The sequence below is a fragment of the Pipistrellus hanaki genome, assembly GCF_964339955.1.
Source record: "Pipistrellus hanaki genome assembly, chromosome: 18".
Lineage (NCBI taxonomy): Eukaryota > Metazoa > Chordata > Mammalia > Chiroptera > Vespertilionidae > Pipistrellus > Pipistrellus hanaki.
Window position 1 is genome coordinate 37,366,275 of NC_140520.1, and position 18,864 is coordinate 37,385,138.

Here is an 18,864-nt window from a genome sequence, read left to right on the forward strand (position 1 = left end):
TGTGAGTGTGTGTGTGAGTGTGTGTGTGTGTGAGAATGTGTCAGAGTGTGTGGGTCAGTGTGTGTTGTGTGTGTGTGTGTGTGTATGAGAATGTGTCAGTGTGTCTGTGTGTGTGTGTTTGTGAGAGTGTGTGAGAATGTGTCAGAGTGTATCAGTGTGTGTGTGTGTGTGTGTCAGTGTGTTAGTGTGTCAGTGTGTGTGTGTATGAGAATATGTCAGAGTGTGTCTCTGTGTGTGTCAATGTGTATGTCAGTATGTATATGCACATCGATATATACTGTCACTGTATGTGGGTGTATGTGTGTCAATGTGAGTGTGTATATGTGTGTGTGTGAGAATGTGTCAGAGTGTGTGGGTCAGTGTATGTGTGTGTGTGTGTGTGAGAATGTGTCAGAGTGTGTGGGTCAGTGTATGTGTGTGTGTGTGTGTGTGTATGTGAGTGTGTGTGTCAGAGTGTGTGTGTATAAGAGTGTATGTGAAAAATGTGTCAGATTAGGTGGGTCAGTGTGAACAAGTGTGTGTGTCAGTATGTGTGAGAATGTGTCAGAGTGTGTGGGTCATTGTGAGTGTGCATGTGAGTGTGTGCGTGTCAGAGTGTGTGTGTATAAGAGTGTGTGAGAATGTGTCCGATTAGGCGGGTCAGTGTGAGCGAGCGTGAGTGTCAGTATGTGTGTGTGTGTGTGTGAGTGTGAGCTGAGTGTGAGGGGGCACGGGTGGAGGAGGGCCCTGCAGAGCCGCACACCACACTCCCCGCTGCCCTCTCCCACCTCGTGGGGCCGGAGGAGGACAGATGGAGGCGTGTCCTGTGGCTCCTCCCTCCCTGTGGCTGTGGGTCCGGCCGCCCAGGGGTGCCGCCTGCCCAGGAGGACGGAGGGGGGCCCGCAGGAGGGCCCTGGGCCCTGGGTGCCCTGTGAGCATGGCCGCCAGCTGCCTGACGCCGCCTGTGGCCCTGGACCTGTCAGTCCCAGCCGTGCATGCAGCCCCCACGCCCTCTGAGCTCCATGGGGTGCTGGAATGAATGGGGAGACCCCTCAGCCCGCCCCTCCTCCCCGGAGAGTGGGCTGGGCGGCGGGAGGGCAGTGGGACTGGCTGAGCAGCAGCTGCCACGCTCCGGACGACTTCCCTCTTCGGCAGAACCCCACGTGCCAGCTTGTGACTGGGGAGTGTATGCGTGCATGTCAGTGTGTGCATGTGTGTGTCAGCGTGTGCATGCGTATGTCACTGTGTGCATGTGTGTCAGCATGTATACGTGTCAGTGTGTATATGTGTGTCGTAGTGTGTATGTGTGTCAGCGTGTGTATATGTGTGTCATAGTGTGTATATGTGTGTCAGCGTGTGTATATGTGTGTCAGCGTGTGTATGTGTGTCAGCGTGTGTATGTGTGTCAGCGTGTGTATGTATGTCAGAGTGTGTGTGTCAGCGTGTGTATGTGTGTGTCAGTGTGAGAGGGGACGCCCCAGCCAGCTGCCAGGCTGAGGGGGGTGGGTGACGGGTGCCCTGGGGCTGCTGCTCCCGCTCTGACGCCCTCTCCCCCGCAGAGGAGGAAGAACCCCCAGGAGGGCCTGTACAACGTGAGTAGACAGTGGGCGAGGAGGGGCTGGGGAGGGGCCTCCGGCTCCCCCGGCGGCAGGAAGCCGGGCTCTGGGTCCCGGTGGGTCGGGGCCTCCAGGTCAGGCCAGGCCATCCCTCTGGGGGCACCTCCCGGGGGCTGGAGCCTCCTGGCCTCACCCCACGGACTGGCCGACCTCGCCGTCACAGTGGGTCTGGCATTGGTGTGGGTCTGAGAGGCGGGTGACAATTTGCTCACCCACATGATTCCAGGGCCCCGGGGAGCCTGCGCCTCCTGCGTGGGTGCCTTCAGCTTGAATGTCGCTCCCACCTCCCTGAGCCTCCCCACCTCCCTGAGCCTCCCCACCCTCCTGAGCCTCCCCAACCCCCCTGAGCCTCCCCAACCCCCCTGAGCCTCCCCCACCCTCCTGAGCCTCCCCACCTCCCTGAGCCTCCCCACCTCCCTGAGCCTCCCCACCCTCCTGAGCCTCCCCAACCCCCCTGAGCCTCCCCCACCCTCCTGAGCCTCCCCACCTCCTGAGCCTCCCCACCTCCTGAGCCTCCCCACCTCCCTGACCCTCCCCCACCCTCCTGAGCCTCCCCATCCTCCTGACCCTCCCCCACCCCCCTGAGCCTCCCCACCCTCCTGAGCCTCCCCACCCTCCTGAGCCTCCCCACCCTCCTGAGCCTCCCCACCTCCCTGAGCCTCCCCACCTCCTGAGCCTCCCCACCCTCCCTGACCCTCCCCCCACCCCCCTGAGCCTCCCCACCTCCCTGAGCCTCCCCACCCTCCTGAGCCTCCCCACCTCCCTGAGCCTCCCCACCTCCTGAGCCTCCCCCACCCTCCTGAGCCTCCCCACCTCCTGAGCCTCCCCACCTCCTGAGCCTCCCCACCTCCCTGACCCTCCCCCACCCTCCTGAGCCTCCCCATCCTCCTGACCCTCCCCCACCCCCCTGAGCCTCCCCACCCTCCTGAGCCTCCCCACCCTCCTGAGCCTCCCCACCCTCCTGAGCCTCCCCACCTCCCTGAGCCTCCCCACCTCCTGAGCCTCCCCACCCTCCCTGACCCTCCCCCCACCCCCCTGAGCCTCCCCACCTCCCTGAGCCTCCCCACCCTCCTGAGCCTCCCCACCCTCCTGAGCCTCCCCAACCCCCCTGAGCCTCCCCCACCCTCCTGAGCCTCCCCACCTCCCTGAGCCTCCCCACCCCCCTGAGCCTCCCCACCCTCCTGAGCCTCCCCACCCTCCCAGCTGGGCCAGCTCCTCCAAGGGAGCCCCCAGGGCTGCGGGAGGGAGGGTGGTGCATGCTTCCGCCTCGGCCAGTGAGCCATGCCCTCGGCCCCTCCAGGCGCTGCAGAGGGAGAAGATGGCGGAGGCCTACAGCGAGATCGGGATGAAAGGCGAGGTGAGTGCTGGGCCGGGGGGGTGGGGGGGAGGATTGGGGAGGTGGAGGGGGGGGCGGGGGGCTTCCAAGAAGGTCCTCTCGGTCTTGCCCTTGTGCCTGCCGGGGCCTCCGTCCGTCCATCTGTCCTCACCACCTGCAAAAGCCCCGCGGTGGCCGCAGAGGTGAGGTCACCCCGCTCCGCCCATCGGCTGCACAGAAGACACGAAGGCCGATGCTCTTTGGGGATTAAAACCGGCCGATCCCAGGGCAGCCAGCGCTCTGCCAGAGCGTGCCAGCCTGTCACCGTCAGCGACAGTGCGACGCGTGTCTGAGCGGGGACCGCGGGGCCTGTCACAGAGACAGAATGGAGCCGGAGCCGCCCTGCCCGCACTCCCAGCCGCCGGACGGGCAAGGGCCCCGGGGCCTCTCCTCCGGCAGCAGGCCCGGCCCGGCGTCTGTGGCTCCGCGGCCAGAGCACACGGCCCCGAGCCGGCCTCGCCTCCCCCGCAGGGGCCAGGTCTGCCCGTGGCCCCGGCCGGAGGGGGCAGGGCCCCGAGGCCTGCCTGACCCGCCGTCCTGTCTCCCACAGAACCAGCGTCGCAGAGGCAAGGGGCCCGACGGCCTTTACCAGGTGAGTGCACTGCCCTCTCCGCCCGCTGTGCCCTTCCCCGGTGCCGCCTCCCAGAGGCCGGCCAGGCTCCGTGCTCCTGCCAACACCTGGGCGGACGAGCCCAGGGCCCCCTCGGGCGGCCAGTCCTGCTGCGGGGCTGGGCTAGTCATCGGGCACACGCCTGGGTCCCCACCCGGACAGGAGCGGCCCGGGCACTGGTGCCCGCCCAGGAGCCGCTGCCGCCAGGGCTGTGCCCAGGACCCTCCGCCGGGGCCGCCCCTCCACGCTGGGCCCGGCAGCCGCCTCGGCCGCCTCGCCGGCACACCAGTGAGCTGGCAGGAATGGGGGGGCCGAGGGGAAAGATGAAGGAAAGTCACAGTTTGGAGAGGAAGTGCTGCAGTCAGCAGCCTGGCTTTTGGAATCACGGGGATAAGTGTGCAAAGCCCAGGGCCTCCCCGCCGGCTCCTCCTCCTCTCACCCACCTGCCAGGCGGGTCCAGGTGCTGCCCCAGGGCCCGGAGGGAGGTGGGCCGCAATGGTGTGGCAGGGAGAGCTGTTCCCCGGAGACGGGCTGTGAGGACAGGAGGCTGGCTGTTCACAGCGCTGCCAGGGGCAGGACAGCTTCCAGGAAAGGAGCCCCAGGCCACCCCCGGCAGGGACAGAGCCCTCTCCCACGGGCCTCTGGAGGCGGGTAGGGGCACAGGCCGGGCTGCGCACACCGCCCGGGCTCCGGCAGGCAGGTGCCCAGGCGGGCAGGTGCGGCTTCTGACCCGTCTTCCCCTCCTCCCTCACCAGGGGCTCAGTGCGGCCACCAAAGACACCTACGACGCCCTCCACATGCAGACGCTGCCCCCTCGCTAGCAGCCCGGACCACCACCCACAGGGAGACAGACCCACAGACGCCCAGATTGTAAACGACCCAGGAAAAAGCATGTACAGTTCGCACCCGTCCCCCAGTCCTGTCACGCAGGACGCTCGTGTGTCACATTGGTCCCCTCCCGTCCCCAGCCTCCATTCAGCGTCACCTCGCACGTGAGGGTGTGCGTCCGGGCCTGTCCAGTCCTCGGCTTCTGCCTGCCGGGGGCCCGGGCACCGTGGCTCGGACCTGGGGCCGCACACCCCTCACAGCCAAGCTGGTTCGTCTGTTTTGTCACGTCCCAAAGGAGCCCCAACGCCAGCGCCGTCCGGCAGTCTGTGCTGTGGGCACCTGAGCGGCTTGGCTCCTGCTGTACATTTGGCTTCTGTTGTCAGCCGTCCCTCACCGCTCGGCAGCCGTCCCTGGGCCCAGAAGGTCCCGGCAGAGCCCTGCGGACGGAGGGGCTGGGTTGGGGCTGCCTGGAAGGCTCCAGAGCCTGGAGCACAGGCCTCCCTCGGCCGGCGCCCCTCCCCCTGGTGTCCTGGAGCCGGACACGGGGCCTGAGAGATGGACATGCCTGTGCCTTCGAGAGCCCACATCCTTCAGGAGGCACGTGGGGAGCCGAGGCGGGCGCCCGAGCGGGGAAGGCCGTGGCTCCCTGGCACCTGTTCATGTCACACTGAACTCAGGACAAACCCGCCACGTGAAGGCCTCACAGGAAGGCCCCAGGCCACCGGGGCCTGCAGAGCCCACAGACAGGGGCCTGGAAGGAGCCTCTCCCCACTGGGCTTCCTTCATGCTGGTTTGCTAACGCCTTGCTCTTTGCATAATAAACGCTTCAGTGACAATACTGCTTTAGGCGGAGCTTTATTTCAACACCCAGGTCCTTGATGGGCACTTAGTCTCAGGAACCAGCCTGCTGCCCTCTCCGGGAGCATGGGGCATCGGTGCCCAGGGCCCAGGAGGCTGTGGTGGACAGGGCCTGACATGGGTGCAGTGTGAGGTGAATGCAGACGGGCGGGCGGCATGGGGACGGGGTGCAGGGAAGGGCCTGCGGGCAGGCTCAGCGCGGCTCTGACCTGGGTGAGGGGGCTGAGCAGGAGGCCTCGGCTCTTGGCCCCAGGCCCTGGGCCAGGCAGCACGTGCAGCGGAGGGAGTCTGGGACCCATTTGTACTGATGCCACGGGGTTCAGGGAGGACGACGACAGAGGACTCGATGTCAATCTCTCTCACAAAAGGCGACTGGAAACATCAATCCACCCATTTCCATGGGGTCAAGGCTCTGGAATCAATGCCTTCACTTGCTCAAAAGCAAAGTTCGGGCCACAGCTGCTAAAGCCAGAGCCTCAGGGATCCAGACAGGAATGCCAGGCACCTCTGACACAGGGAAGGTGCTCTGCCCTCACCTGGAAGCCGGGAACCCACCTCCCTGCGGCCAACATGCCGGCAGCAGCCCCTCTGTGCCCAGCGGGTGGCAGGCACCAGGGAGAAGAGCAGGGAGTGGTCCCAGCTGGGGATTCCCATTTGGCCCCGGTTCCAGCCACGTTATCTGAAAGGACGGAGTAGGCTCTGCAGGGTCAGGGCGTGGGCACGGCAGGTGTGCGGCCAGCCGGCGCGGACGGAGCATGGGGGGAGCCCAAGGGCCAGAGTGTCCGCCGGTCGAGGCACCAGGTCGGGGCCGGGAAGACCTGGCGCCACTTCGCTGCCTTTGCCACCGCTCAGGCTTGGCTGTGGCTGCAACCCCCGCTCACCCCTTTCAGAGGCCGATGCTGGCCATCACCAGGCAAGGCGAGTGCACGCACCCACACTAGGGTCAAGGTGGCTGAGTTATGTGACCCACGGCTGGCTTGGCACAGCCTTTGACCCATTGCGTCAAGAATGTGAGTGGAGCCGAAACCGGTTTGGCTCAATGGATAGAGCGCCGGCTTGGGGACAGAAAGGTCCCGGGTTCGATTCCGGTCAAGGGCATGTACCTTGGTTGCGGGCATATCTCCAGTGGGGGGTGTGCAAGAGGCAGCTGATCGATGACTCTCTCTCATCGATGTTTCTAACTCTGTCTCTCTCTCCCTTCCTCTCTGTACAATATCAATAAAATATATTAAAAAAAAAAAGAAAAAAGAATGTGAGTGGAGGCCGGGAGCAAGCTGGCTGAGCTCTGGAGCTGACATCTGGGCGGGTGTGTGTGTGTGTCTGTGTATGCACGTGTGCACATGCAGGATGACCACACAGCGCGGGCGGCAGGCTGGGAGGACTGAGCTGCTGACAGACGGAGCCCCAGTGAGAGCCGCCCTCGACTTTGGAGAAAGAAAGGTGGCAGAGTATTCAGCTCTCACTGGTGAGTCCCTCATGCCACTCGAAGTGGGTTAGAACATACCCACCTTCTGTTGATTTATTTTTGTTAATCCTCACCTGAGGATTTTTTCCCATTGATTTTTAGAGAGTGGAAGGGAGGGAGAGAGGAAGACATTGATTGCTTGCCTCCTGCATGCGCCCGACCAGGGCTAGGGATGAACCTGCAGCCCAGGTGTGTGCCCTTGAGGAGTTGAACCCACGCCCCTTCAGTGCACCAGCCAAGGATCTAACCACGGGGACCTGGCAGGGCCATCCCCACCTCGTACAAAGGACGGGAAACAGAGGGGCCAGCACTTTTCCTCACCCTCTAGGACTGAGCAGTGGGCTTGGCCTTCTAAGGCCTTTCTCACACTGGTGAGCACACACTCTCTCTGCCAAATGGGATTCCTGTTAAAAACGTGAAATTGTTTTAAGGAAATAACTTCACCAACTAAAATGCAAGAAGCGGGAGAAGCCTGAGCAGTGTGAGCAGCAGGCCACCCCTCCGCACTGGGCTCAGAGGGTGGCAGCCTGGGAGGCGGGCTCCTTGCAGCACCCCCACGCCAGCCGGGCACCTGCAGAGGCAGTGCCGCCCAGAGCTCCTCAGGGGGCTAATTTCCCCAAAAGAAATCGCGTTCAGGTTCAAGGTTCCCTTTCAGGGGAGAAGGGGCGCCTCTGACAGGAGAGCAGGGCCCGAGTCAGGATCGGCTTCCTCCTGAGGGGCCCAGGGGACCTGTGTGAAGGGCAGTTTAGTTGATAAATCTAGAAAAGTCAAGTTCAGTGTCAGCTCTGCAGTCAAGTCCACAGTGAAATGGAAGTCTTTGAGGAGCCTGCGTGTTTGATGGTAGCAAGCCCCGCAGCCTGGAGGCCACTGCGGCCGACGCCTATCTGCCAATCCCAGGCCTGGCCAGGAGGCGGGCAGACTCTGTGCCCGGCCCGGCTCGGGGTGACGGGCAAGGCTGTGAGCTGTCTGGGTGGGCATTTGTGTGAAGCACTCAGATACCAACATGACCCCATCAGAGAAACTCAGACAATGCAAACACACTTGGAAAAATGGTTTAATGATGTTTTACAACAGAAATGAACTGTACACTTACAGTTAAGTTTAATATATATATAAAAAGTTACAGCAGACAAATGCATCTACACAAAACCTAGCATTTCCTTCTGATTCAGCCACCCACACAGCCTCTCCCAAGCCCACAGCCCACGGGCGGCCCAGGAGGGTCACAGGAAGGGCACTTTTAAGGAGACAGCACCACTTAGGTCCCCTGACTCCTCAGGCCTCGGGAGGCATCAGCGAATCCCCCCAAATGCAAACTCGCTTGTTCCCCGGAGCCCGGAAAACAAGGTCCCCATGCCATGTTATCAGCTGATTCTTATGGACTATCCCTGGGGGGGCTGGCTACCCAGCGTCTGGGCCAGTGGGGCTACACAATAGCCACCCAGATCGCAAAGCCGCCAGAGACGCCGAAGGGGTCCCGTGGCTCCCCAGGAGTGGCCGCTGCCTCGTAGAGCTGCTGGGCCATGTTGGAAAGAATCATACACCACATCTTAAGTTTCCACAAAAGAGAACTCAAACTCACATTTTAAAGTTAGGCACATAAAACAAAAATGTGTGGGAGGCCAAGGGGCCAATTTCCCCTCGTGTCCCTCCCTGGACAACAGTGGAAAAACACCCCTGAATCAATATTAAAAAAAAGAAAAGAAAAGAAAAGAAGGTGAGGGAGTTAAGACAGAGAGAAAGAAACCATCTTTAGAAAAACACGATCGCTGTCTCTTTAAAAGAAAACAAAGCCCCAGAGGGCGGGTCACCAGCGAAAAGCACTCAGAAGGAACGGTGGGCGCTCACTATTGGACAGCACGTACACCAGAGCGTTTCATTTCTTTTATTAGGAACTCCGAGGCAGTGAAAACTGATGTCAATACATACAGAGACACACCCGAACATACAAAAATACTATTATTTCAAACTACTAAGAATAGGACAGTTCAGTTATTTTCATGCTATGACTTTACACGGAAACAAACGAGAAGTTAAACAACATTTTTTTTAATATCCCAGAAATATACCAAAATATACATCTACGCTTTGGAACTGCTGAGGTTAGACGAACGCGGGTGCGGTGCCGCACTCCGCAGTCTGTGGTGCAGGGCGGATTCTCTTTGGTATCTGCGTCAGCCTAAGGTTACTAACATTTGGGTTTTGCTTTGGGATAGAGCTTGTATGACCCTAGGACCCTCCCCACCCCACCCCCCCAAGCTGAGATTAAAAAGATCCGTGTAAAAAGTTCCTTCATTTGCAACCCCGCCCCCCGGTAAAAAGTCACAGGCATCTACCTAGCACGGGTGAGACACGATGCATAGTTGCAGCCGCGGGAGGGGACAGCCACAGCGGGAGTGGAAGGTCACAGCGCTCCGCACGCTCCGCGGGGGAGGGACAGCGGCTTCCCGCAGCCCCAGGAAAGAAAAAGGGAAAGAAGGCTCCGAAGGGCCGGGCGTGCTCAGCGCGGCCCAGAGGCTAGCACCCAGCAGAGCAGCCAGTCCTGCGCCAGCGTCCTCAGCTCCCCACTCTGTGGAGTCCTGGGCCGGCAGCACCCCCTTGTCCTGGGCTCAGCCCTGCCTGGCCGGGCCGTGGCGTTGTGGGCGGACTATCGTGGCGGTGGGTTTGTCCGCCGTTCTGAAGAATCTGAGGCCACTGCGCTCCCCGGTGCGCTCACAGCAGGCAGGGCCGGCTCCAGGCCCAGCGCCCGTGGGCAGCCCACGCGGAAGGCACACGCCTGCCCTCTGCGGCCAGAGCCCCACCGCCCGGCGTGCTCTGCCAGCCAGGACGCCACAGACTGGGTCGCGCTGAAGACTGCCCTTTTCTTTGGTTTTTTGTTTGTTTTGAGTTTATACAATCACTAAGAAATCTTTGGTTTTGGTTGGAAATTTAAAAAGCAAAACAAAACCAAACAAAGAAACCACCCTCCCTGGCGTATCACAGAGGAAGACCTGGCGGAGCTCCCGGGCGGAGTGGGGACTGAGGCTGGATGGAACTACATTCAAAGAAAAGGAAACGGGCTGGGGGCGGCTTCTGAGAGCCCACGGGACATGGGACGTAAGATTGTCAACTAATAATAATAATAACTTAAATATTTGGATTTTTTGGTCATGTCAGAGAACAAAAGTGAAATGTGTGTGCAGCAGTCAGCGCAAAGGGGCCTCTTTGGTGTTTTCGCTTCCACCCAAAGTCCCGAAAGCCAGCGGAGCTGAGGCCTGGAGGGAAGGGGGCCTCCTCCGCCAGGGAAAGGCAAGGACAGCGTTGGCATGTGGCCAGCAGTCGGAAAGGTGGGGAAGGGGCTGACAGCTGGCCAGCCCCTAAAGGCAGGTGGGGGAGTGGGCCCCTCACCTGTGAAGACCTCTTGCAACAAAAGAAACAGAAGATTGCAATTTGCCCTCTCTTGCAGTAGCTTTCAAGCAGCGACATTCAGAGGCGCTAGGTGGGCCCACCCCGGCCCCAGATCCTGCGATGCTATAGGCCAGAGCTCGGCATGGCTCACGGGAGGGAGGGCAGACTTGGCAACTCTGTAAGGTTTAGAGGAAGTTAAAGCAAGTTACTCAGTCACGATAGAGTGAGGTATAGGACGCCCTGGCTGCGGCGGGAGGCCCTTGCTTACTGGCCTCGCCTGTAGCCACCAGAGGAAGGGGCAGGCGGGTGACCTGTGGTGGGAGGGGCGTCTCCGCAGAGAGCGGGCCTCTTCCGCCAGCGGTGCGCACAGGCCCGCTCGAGCAGAGTCAGAAGCTGGAAGCCCGTCTGTCTCCCCGGCCTGGCCTCGGGACAGGCTTATATTGCAAAACGGCCAGTTCCAATCTGGCCGCAGAACTCATGCTCACACAGCAGGCGGCACCGGGCACCCCACTAGGCCTGGGCAGGTCACTGACCTGGCTACGCTGTCCGGAGCTTCTGACATTTCCTGTCCGCAGCTCCCACTTAGAGAGGTGGGAGCACAGGGCGTCTCTGCCTGGTTCTGTCCTTCCCTCCAAGGAGGCCCGACTGCACAGAAGCATCTGGAATCCTCATTAACAGCACTGTGTCCAGCCAGCTGCCTGCAGGGTCTGAAGAAAGCCTTTGGCTGCTGTGTGGCCATGAGCACAGCAATGAGCAAGGAACTAAGACACCCAGGGGCTTTGCAGCAGACCACAATGTTTTCTACAGGAAACTAGTTTTGGGGTCTGACCTTTCTGATGGTGATGGAGCCCTGGCCGAGTGGGCAGACTCAGGGACCCTGGCTGCCCCAGGGAGCCCCATTCTGCACTCAAAGTGGTGTCCATAACATTCATCCCACAGCCTCTGCTTCGAGTGCTCTCCCTTCAGCGCCCAGGCCCTGCCATCTCGCGCTCTGCGAAGCCAAGGCTGACACTGTCACATCCTGTCAGCACCCTGCCAGAAGCCCAGCACCCGGCAGTTTCTGATGCAATAGTGAGAGAGCAATACACTTCCTGCCCTCCCTCCCTTTCTGGGTCATCAACAGAACCCCGAACAGTGAGCCCAGGAGCTCACGTGTGCGAACATCTGGGAACAACACGACACGGGCGCCATGGGCAGAGCTTCAAGGAAGGTCTCGGTTCTCCACGTTACCTGCTCCTGAAAACACTCTCTCCTACAAGCGGCGGCGGGACAGTGCCAGCACCTCTCACTCACCTGAGCTCAGCTGCACGGGCGCTACACGTGTTAGACGAAGGGAAAGAAAAAACCCTCCCCCTCCCCCCCGCCAAGCCCTCAGCGATTCCAAGAATGTCATGGCGACACCGAGTGGCCCGTCCGTCCCACAGACCAGCGAGTGGGACTAAAGGAGTCTCTTCCACAGCCGGCGACCAACAGGCCCGCCAAAGGAAGTGGGAGGAGGACGGAGGGGAAGCTTTCCCGAACTCCAGCTTTTTGTTCCCAGTCCCTCTGCCGGCTGAAACAGGATAAGCAAGGCCGGAGCAGTGTCTTTGGTATCCAAACCGGATCCCACTGACGTTCATGAGACAGGCATTCATGGAAAACAGCCTTTCCAGAGAAGTGCCCATTCTGGACTCAGGGGCCCAGGAAAGCCGGCCCAGTACGGCAGAAAGGCGCGGCCCTCTCCCCAACGTGCCCCCAGGAACTCCTCAATCTCACCAGCCAGCCAACCCCCAGCGGCCTCACGCCACCGAGGTGAGGCAAGCAGGACAGCTGTCAACCTCTTTTGCATTTTTGGTCTGGACAGAAGTCACCTTGGTCCGAGAGTGCGTGCTACCAGCACGTCCAACATGCCCAGGTGACAAGCAGAGCTGCTCACACTCATCTGCCCAGGTCACCAGGCCCACGCACTCACTCTGCTCTGCTCTCAACGTGGACAGGGCACTTCTGCCACCTCTACCCGGCACCCCACAGCCATCCTTCGCCTACGCACAGAGGTAAGAGCCATTGGGAGAGGCTAGCAGGGTTGATCTGGGGGCACAGGCAGCCTTAGCAAGGGATGTCAATGCCCAAGGGGACCTTGAACCCATGTGCCACCTGCATGCCCCACACACTGCCCAGCAGGTCAGACCACAGAGAGGCCAACAAACCCCAAGCCCAGTCCCAGGGACAATCAGGTTTCCTTTGGTAAGAGAGAGAGAAGGAAAAACAAACACACACGAGCAACGATCCTTCTAACACAGTCACCTTCTCCTTGTCCCCACCCCACCCCCCTCCAACCCCATAAACTGTAACCTATAAACAGGATCCCAACACATACAGCATTAATCATGTTTATCAATCTTAATAAACATCAGTTAACTAAATGCTACAGCTAGAATTATTTCCGTATTTATAAAGTTTTTCTTTTTATTTGGTTTTTAGTTTAAAACCAGCTCTGCAACAATGCTAAACTACACTGAGGTATTTCATGAAGGGGCTAGTAGCCACCATTACCCTCCAGCATTACCCTCACGGATTAAGGTGTCGCCATTCAAAGGGAGAAGGGAGCAAAGGAGATCCAGGTTCCAGACGCACAGCACCCATGGCTCCTGCGCTGGGCCAAGCCGGGCAGAGTCAGGACGGCCTGCTCACCGTGAGGCTGGTCGGAGCAGCAGCAGCTCCCGGACCACGTGGACATCTGAACAACTCACAAAAGCCCTGCCCTCCGAGCCCCTTCCACTCTCTCCCTGGGAGTCTCGGCGTCCCATTAACTCTCTGGAGTAAGAAAGAATGAGCAGAACGGGACCTGCCTCAGCCTTGCCCAGGACGCAGTCACGCGCCTGCTCTGTCCACGCCCCCGTGTGCACGCCGCCTCCGAAAGCTGCCTTAGCGATTCCTGGTTCAGGAGGGTTTCCTCATTCTCCAAGCAGGGGCTGCTGGGGAAGACCTACCACTTTACAGTGTTATCCTTACAATGTCCGAGACTGAAAAGGACCCCACAAAGGCCAGGGCCAGCAGACTCATAATTGCTCGTGACCAAATTAACCCATCAATTCATCCCATTGGAATAAGTTGAAATTCCAGATCTTTGGTCTTTTAAAGTTTTCAGCTCTAATAAACATGCTGGGCTATCTGTAACTGAAGGCTCACAAGTGGCGCCGGGCGTGCCAGGCCCCATTGCTCGCCCAGCCAGGTGCCCCGGCCCTGCCTCTCCTGTAACACTGCCCTCTTTTCTTCCTGTCTCACCGATTTTACTTTTTTCTCCGCGAAGAAAGTTTTGTTAGGAGGACGTGGCTTGGGAACAACTTTAGACTATGAACTACAATGAGTGTCTCCTGTAAGCCACATGTTTAGTACATACTAATTGCAATGTTTACTATTAGGATTTATAATGATAAAAGTTGACATTAAGCTCCCATATTTGTAATGTAAATGTAGTAATTTAAATACAAAATTTAATGTTAAAGATTGGGCTGAATTTAAATATTGTGTCAAGCAAATATCTGTGCTTCTGGATAACGGAGACAAGGTTCCCCTACTTTCGCAAATAAATGAAGGATAATAGGACAAAATAACATTAAAAATAAAAGAGGTATAATTGTGCTTTTCCCCCCAACAATGAAAGAATTATGTGGAACAAATGGTTTAAAAAAAAAATCTCACTAAAAGCCTTTTAACTAATCTTATTTTCCTTTCTAAAAAAAAAAAACCTCTAATACTCTGCCATGAAGTACAAACAGGTGTGGTCCTACACAGAACAGCAGCCAGTCCTATGGTCCCATCTCTCTGACAAGAATGGGGACGGTATTGATCTTCCTTATCAAATAAATACAGGAAGTGTGTGACGTCACATAATGGACTGCACTATTTACATAATTCTCCAGAGCTGCCTCCATACCTTCAGAAACATTTAAACTAAAATAGTACTCAACCTATTTCTTTAATAGGGACAACAACAGGGTTCCTGTGAGAAGCCCTTTTTCTAGGTCTTTCTGCTTTGTCCCCCAGATTTACACAGGGCACACATCAAGTTCACGACCAAACTGCACTGCTTGCAATGAGTAGGGTTCCAACAGTTACACTCACCACTCCCTCGGGAGGGCCCATCGCCATAGTCAAATTAGTACACACTAATTCCAATGCATTAGAATTAGTCTTTGGTTTAATGTGTTAAGCAAATTCAGGGGTGAAGTAAAACTTGCATAAACATTACGGGAAAAAGAAGACTGACACAATGAGTCGGGAAGGCCTGTCTGGCCCTTCCTCTTAGAAATGCAGGAACTCGACCCAGCACCTCTTTTTGATCAATTGCCCTCTTACTTCCAGACCCCCACACAGGAGTCTGCCAGCTACATCTGAGCACCCAGCTCCAGAGACTCCCAACTCAAAAGTATCTCTGGGGATGATAAAGATGACAAAGGACTGCAGGCTGTGCCCGAAGCAGTATGGTCAGCGGGGTTCCTAGGGATGGGGGATGGGGTCTAGTTAAGCTACCCAACCAGCAACAAGCTGTTTTAGTGTTTCTCGTACATATGTAAATGTACCTTTCATTTCGCAAGTTGTTTTTACTTGTCTGAAGATTTATTTCTTTTAAATACAGGTTTTTATGCTGGTTTAATATCATAAAGTGATCCCCAGGCAAAATTTCCTTATCCTAACTGACCAGAGGATACAGACAGGGCTGGGAATGAAGACCATCACACCGGCTTGAACGTTTAGTATCCTTTTACACATTAAAATCTATTGGCGAGTCTTACCCGGGGGAGGGAGCATCTCTGGAGCCACATAGGAAACAAACAAACTCAGTCTGTCCTGGCCCTTGCTGTTAGCCAATGGGCTGGAGTTCCTTGGGACTTGACACTTGCTTTGGTAGTCATTTTGGGAAATTAATGCTATAGCCTCTAGCCCAGCAAGGTGGGTATCAGCACTCCCCTCCCTGAATCTTGCCAGGCACCAGCCACTCCCCAGGGCGCTACCCATCCCCATGGCAGCTGCAGTATTATTGATAGTCCTACAATCATCAGCACAGACTAAAGTTAGAGATATCAAGTCAGAATAAAAGACTAAATTTAACTACATCAGAGAACTTGAGGGGCAGAGAGAGAAAAGTTAGTCACCGACACTGCCATTCTATTTACATACCAAACTAAATAAACTAGTTAAAAATCAAGTTCATATCTGCCCAGAGGATAGTACAATTTACCAACATAAAAGATTAAAAGAAGCAGCAACTTTTATATAAAATTATTAAAGACAATGAAAAAGAAATTGTCAGTAGCATCTAACTCCTCAATGTGTCTGAACCGCACGATAAAACTAGTCCTTTAGTACAGCAGCTTGCTAAAAATTGACTTTGGTTCAAGCTTAGTTAAAAAAACAACAACATAAAAAAACACACCACACATAAAAAAGGTGGGTGGACATTTGTTAGTTTCCCTGCTTGCAGTTCACTGATTTTGGAGGGATTTTGGGGAAGGGGAAGGGTGAGGACAGAACACCGAGGGTGGGAATTAAATACTTTGTGAAATAAAACAGGAAGACAGATGGAACAAAAGAAAAATCAACGCGGGGACGAAATGTTTCTGGCCTTTTAACATTAATGTGCCTGTCTCCCACCGGACGATCACAAACAGAAAAGCACGACCTTTCCCGAAGCCGCGGAGACGTGAGCCACAGAACCACGCTCCCTCCACACAAGCCGAGCACGAAGACGCAGCTCGGAGGGGCAGTGCAGCTGGGAAGCGAGGCCAGCAGGCACCTGGGACAGCCAGCGGCGGCCCTTGCCCTCAGTCAGGCGGGCGGCGGGCGCAGGAGCGCACTTGCAGGGATCAGTCCAGGGGTTCGGTATAGATACTACCAAAACGAAAAGGGGACCCCATTTCCCAGTCACCTCGTTCCTCATTACTTCTCGGGCTCATTTACACAGTCCAGAAACACTGCACACATGCTGGAAGCTCCTCCCTCCCCAAGTACAGCTACCACCGCCACTGACCTGCCTCCCAGGAGCATCACTAACCAGCCCGGAGGCACCTGATGAGGTGCATGCAGGTCCTGCTCAGGCCTCAGGCTCTCAGACCCACGAAGCTGGTGCATGCCTTTCCCACCGGGGACAAGGCTGGTCTCGGGGTGGCGGGTGAGAGCCACCTGGAGGAAAGGAAGCCTTGGCTAGAGAAGGTGTAACCTCAGACTCTTCTCATCCCCCTGCTGGAGTTCAGTCACCGACGGGAGCAGTCTAGCAGGGCTCCTTTAGAGAACAGGAGGGAAACATCCCACTCCCAACAGGTAAATTTGTTCTTTGCTAAGTTGAAGGAAGTTCGGATGAAAACCTTCCGCACAATGGAACAGACATACACACACACACACACACACAGCAACAATAGGAGCATTTTCAGGAGATCAGAGTCACGAGAACCACCCAGGCAGGTGTCTGCAGTAGTCTTTGCTCTCGGAGCCAAGTCCCGCCTGCAACACGCACGGCCCCATGGGAGGCAAGGAGCGGTGCTGGCGCACCCCGGGACCCGGCCTCGGGTCATTCAAGGTCGGAGTGAGAGCTACAGTCCAGCAGGAATTCCTTCCTACACAAAGTGCTCCAAAGGCACCACCTGATGGGGCGTGTGGAGTGGGAGCGTCTGCGCACGCTGCCCTCAGCTTCTGCACCGAGCCTCTTGCATAAGTGGCAACAGAAAACCATTTCCTAGGACCTCTGTGAGTGTCCAGGGTAAGGAAACCAGCAAGGACATTCGCAGCGAAGGACGGGAGTTCCCGACCCCTCCCCACAGTGGGAGCTCACTGAAGCAGGATCCAGGAGCGAGACACCAAACCAAATACATATAAAACATGACAACAACAACAGATACAGTAACGCGGGCCTGCCTAAATTGTACCAGTTAAGAAAGGAACCCCCAACACAATTGATACGATTATAAACACCTTGTTATGACTTAGTGGCCTGTACAACAGACCCATAAAAATGATTTTTTTAAGAAAAAAAGGACTTTAGACAAACAAGAAATCCACTTCCTACCCTTATTAGAATTGGTAACCCACCTTGACTGCCACTGTGACCGCTGGAAATGATAAGTAGTCCTTTCACTTATTTTTTGTTTGTTTTTGATATTTTGTTTCTGCTTTTTTTTTTTTTTTTTTTTTAAATTTTGGTTAGAAAGTTGTCCAATCCATGAAGCAATCCTGAAAAGAGAGTGTTTTATTATAAAATTAGGCAAATGATGTCCGGTCTCCATCCTTTCTTTCCGGCACGTGTCTTTCCTGCTCTCTTCTCCTCTGCCTCACACCGTGGCAAGAGGGAGCCAGGGCCCCTGCGGTCGCCCGCGGGCTGCCCGCTGGCACTGCGCTGGAAGAGGCGGCGGTTCTCACTGCGCCTTGGAGGCGGTGGTGGTGGTGGAAGCAGCCCCACTGGCGGAGGCCACTGTGAAGAGCGTGTTCTGGATGGACTCAGCGGAGGTGGAGGTGGCGTGAAGGCTGGCGACAGGCCCAGAGTTCCCCGCAGAGGCTGCGGCGGCAGAGACCAGGCTAACCGGGTTGCTGGTGAGCAGAGAGAGGTTCTGGGGGTTCAGGAACAGGGGGGCGGTCACGATGTTGGGGGCTCCTCCCGCATTGGCAAACACCAGGTTCCCAGTTGCATCCAGTGATGTTATTGGAAGAGAGCCACTAGAAGCAAGAGCTATGGACAAACCCCCAAAACAGGTGGGAAGGAGACAGTTAATACCATCCTGGAGAAGCCAAGGACCACCAAATGACTCCAATCTTCCACAACCAGCTACAAAGCCCGGCCCTTCGCTGACTGTTTTTCTTAATCAGAGAGCCATCTTGTCCCACCTGAGGTTTTATTATGATTTTTGAAGGACCTAAAGCAGTAGTCACCAACCTTTCAGACCCCACAGGTTGGCGACCGCTGACCTAGTGACTGAACGATCTAGTGAGCATGAGCAGGGCGGAGGGGGGGTAAGGCCTGTCTGACCCACCGAAGCCGCATCTGCACCGGAGCTCCACCTGACTCCAGTGCCCATGGACAGCGTTAGGTAAATCCAGCGACTGTTTCTAATGCAGATCGCCAATGTCAAACTGCTCCCTCCACATGACAAACCTGTTCCAGTGGTCACAGCACTGAAATACAGGCAGCTCTTACCAATCCACTGGCTATGAAAAGTCTGATACACAAGATGAAAAGCTATCTTCAAAAGGCTTTTGTTGTAAAATAAATTAGGTTACCAAGTAAAGTGCAAGGTGTGACCAAGTATGCCCCTCCTAACTTGTGCAGAGCATGGTGGGCGTTCCAGGAGGGAGCAGAGATGTGGGATGGCCATGTGACCATCTTGGATCGGACTCGCTCTAGCACCTGAGAACTTTCTGTGATGAAGGCATCAGCAAGATTTTCTTTAAAAAAAAGTGTGCATCGGTTGGTCCCCAGAGAGAGGTGTGCAGGACACACATTTACAGTTCTAGGCTACTTTTAACTGAAAAATAGTGGTTTCACAGACTGTTTAATGTGCTCTTTCCAGTTGATCAGTGATTCTCTCTCACCACTGATGTTTCTCTCTCTCTCTCCCTCTCTGAAATCAATTTAAAAAAATAAGTGGGCAATCTCACCTATCAAATTTTCATCATCTGACAACCCCCCAGTATCTCCTTGACCCATAAACCACATGCAGATTGGAAGGTTTTCTAGGCTTTCAGACTTCGGTGGATTTCTCACGTAACATGTAAAGAG

The 18,864-nt window shown here is 56.4% G+C and overlaps 2 protein-coding genes across 4 annotated transcripts in view; one reads left to right on the plus strand and one right to left on the minus strand.

Annotated features, from left to right (window-relative positions):
- Positions 1 to 5,268, plus strand: part of CD247 (CD247 molecule) — a 66,672-nt gene extending 61,404 nt beyond the window's left edge. The window contains exons 5-8 of the mRNA XM_084867195.1: positions 1,539 to 1,571; positions 2,896 to 2,952; positions 3,521 to 3,562; positions 4,336 to 5,268. Of these exons, the coding sequence (XP_084723321.1) occupies positions 1,539 to 1,571; positions 2,896 to 2,952; positions 3,521 to 3,562; positions 4,336 to 4,401 (198 nt within the window). The 3' untranslated portion in view covers positions 4,402 to 5,268. The remainder of the gene's footprint in view (positions 1 to 1,538; positions 1,572 to 2,895; positions 2,953 to 3,520; positions 3,563 to 4,335) is intronic.
- A 2,499-nt stretch (positions 5,269 to 7,767) lies between these two features.
- Positions 7,768 to 18,864, minus strand: part of POU2F1 (POU class 2 homeobox 1) — a 124,147-nt gene continuing 113,050 nt past the window's right edge. For all 3 annotated transcript variants that reach the window (XM_084867051.1, XM_084867050.1, XM_084867052.1), the window contains exon 16: positions 7,768 to 17,817. In XM_084867051.1, the coding sequence (XP_084723177.1) occupies positions 17,507 to 17,817 (311 nt within the window). In that variant the 3' untranslated portion in view covers positions 7,768 to 17,506. The remainder of the gene's footprint in view (positions 17,818 to 18,864) is intronic.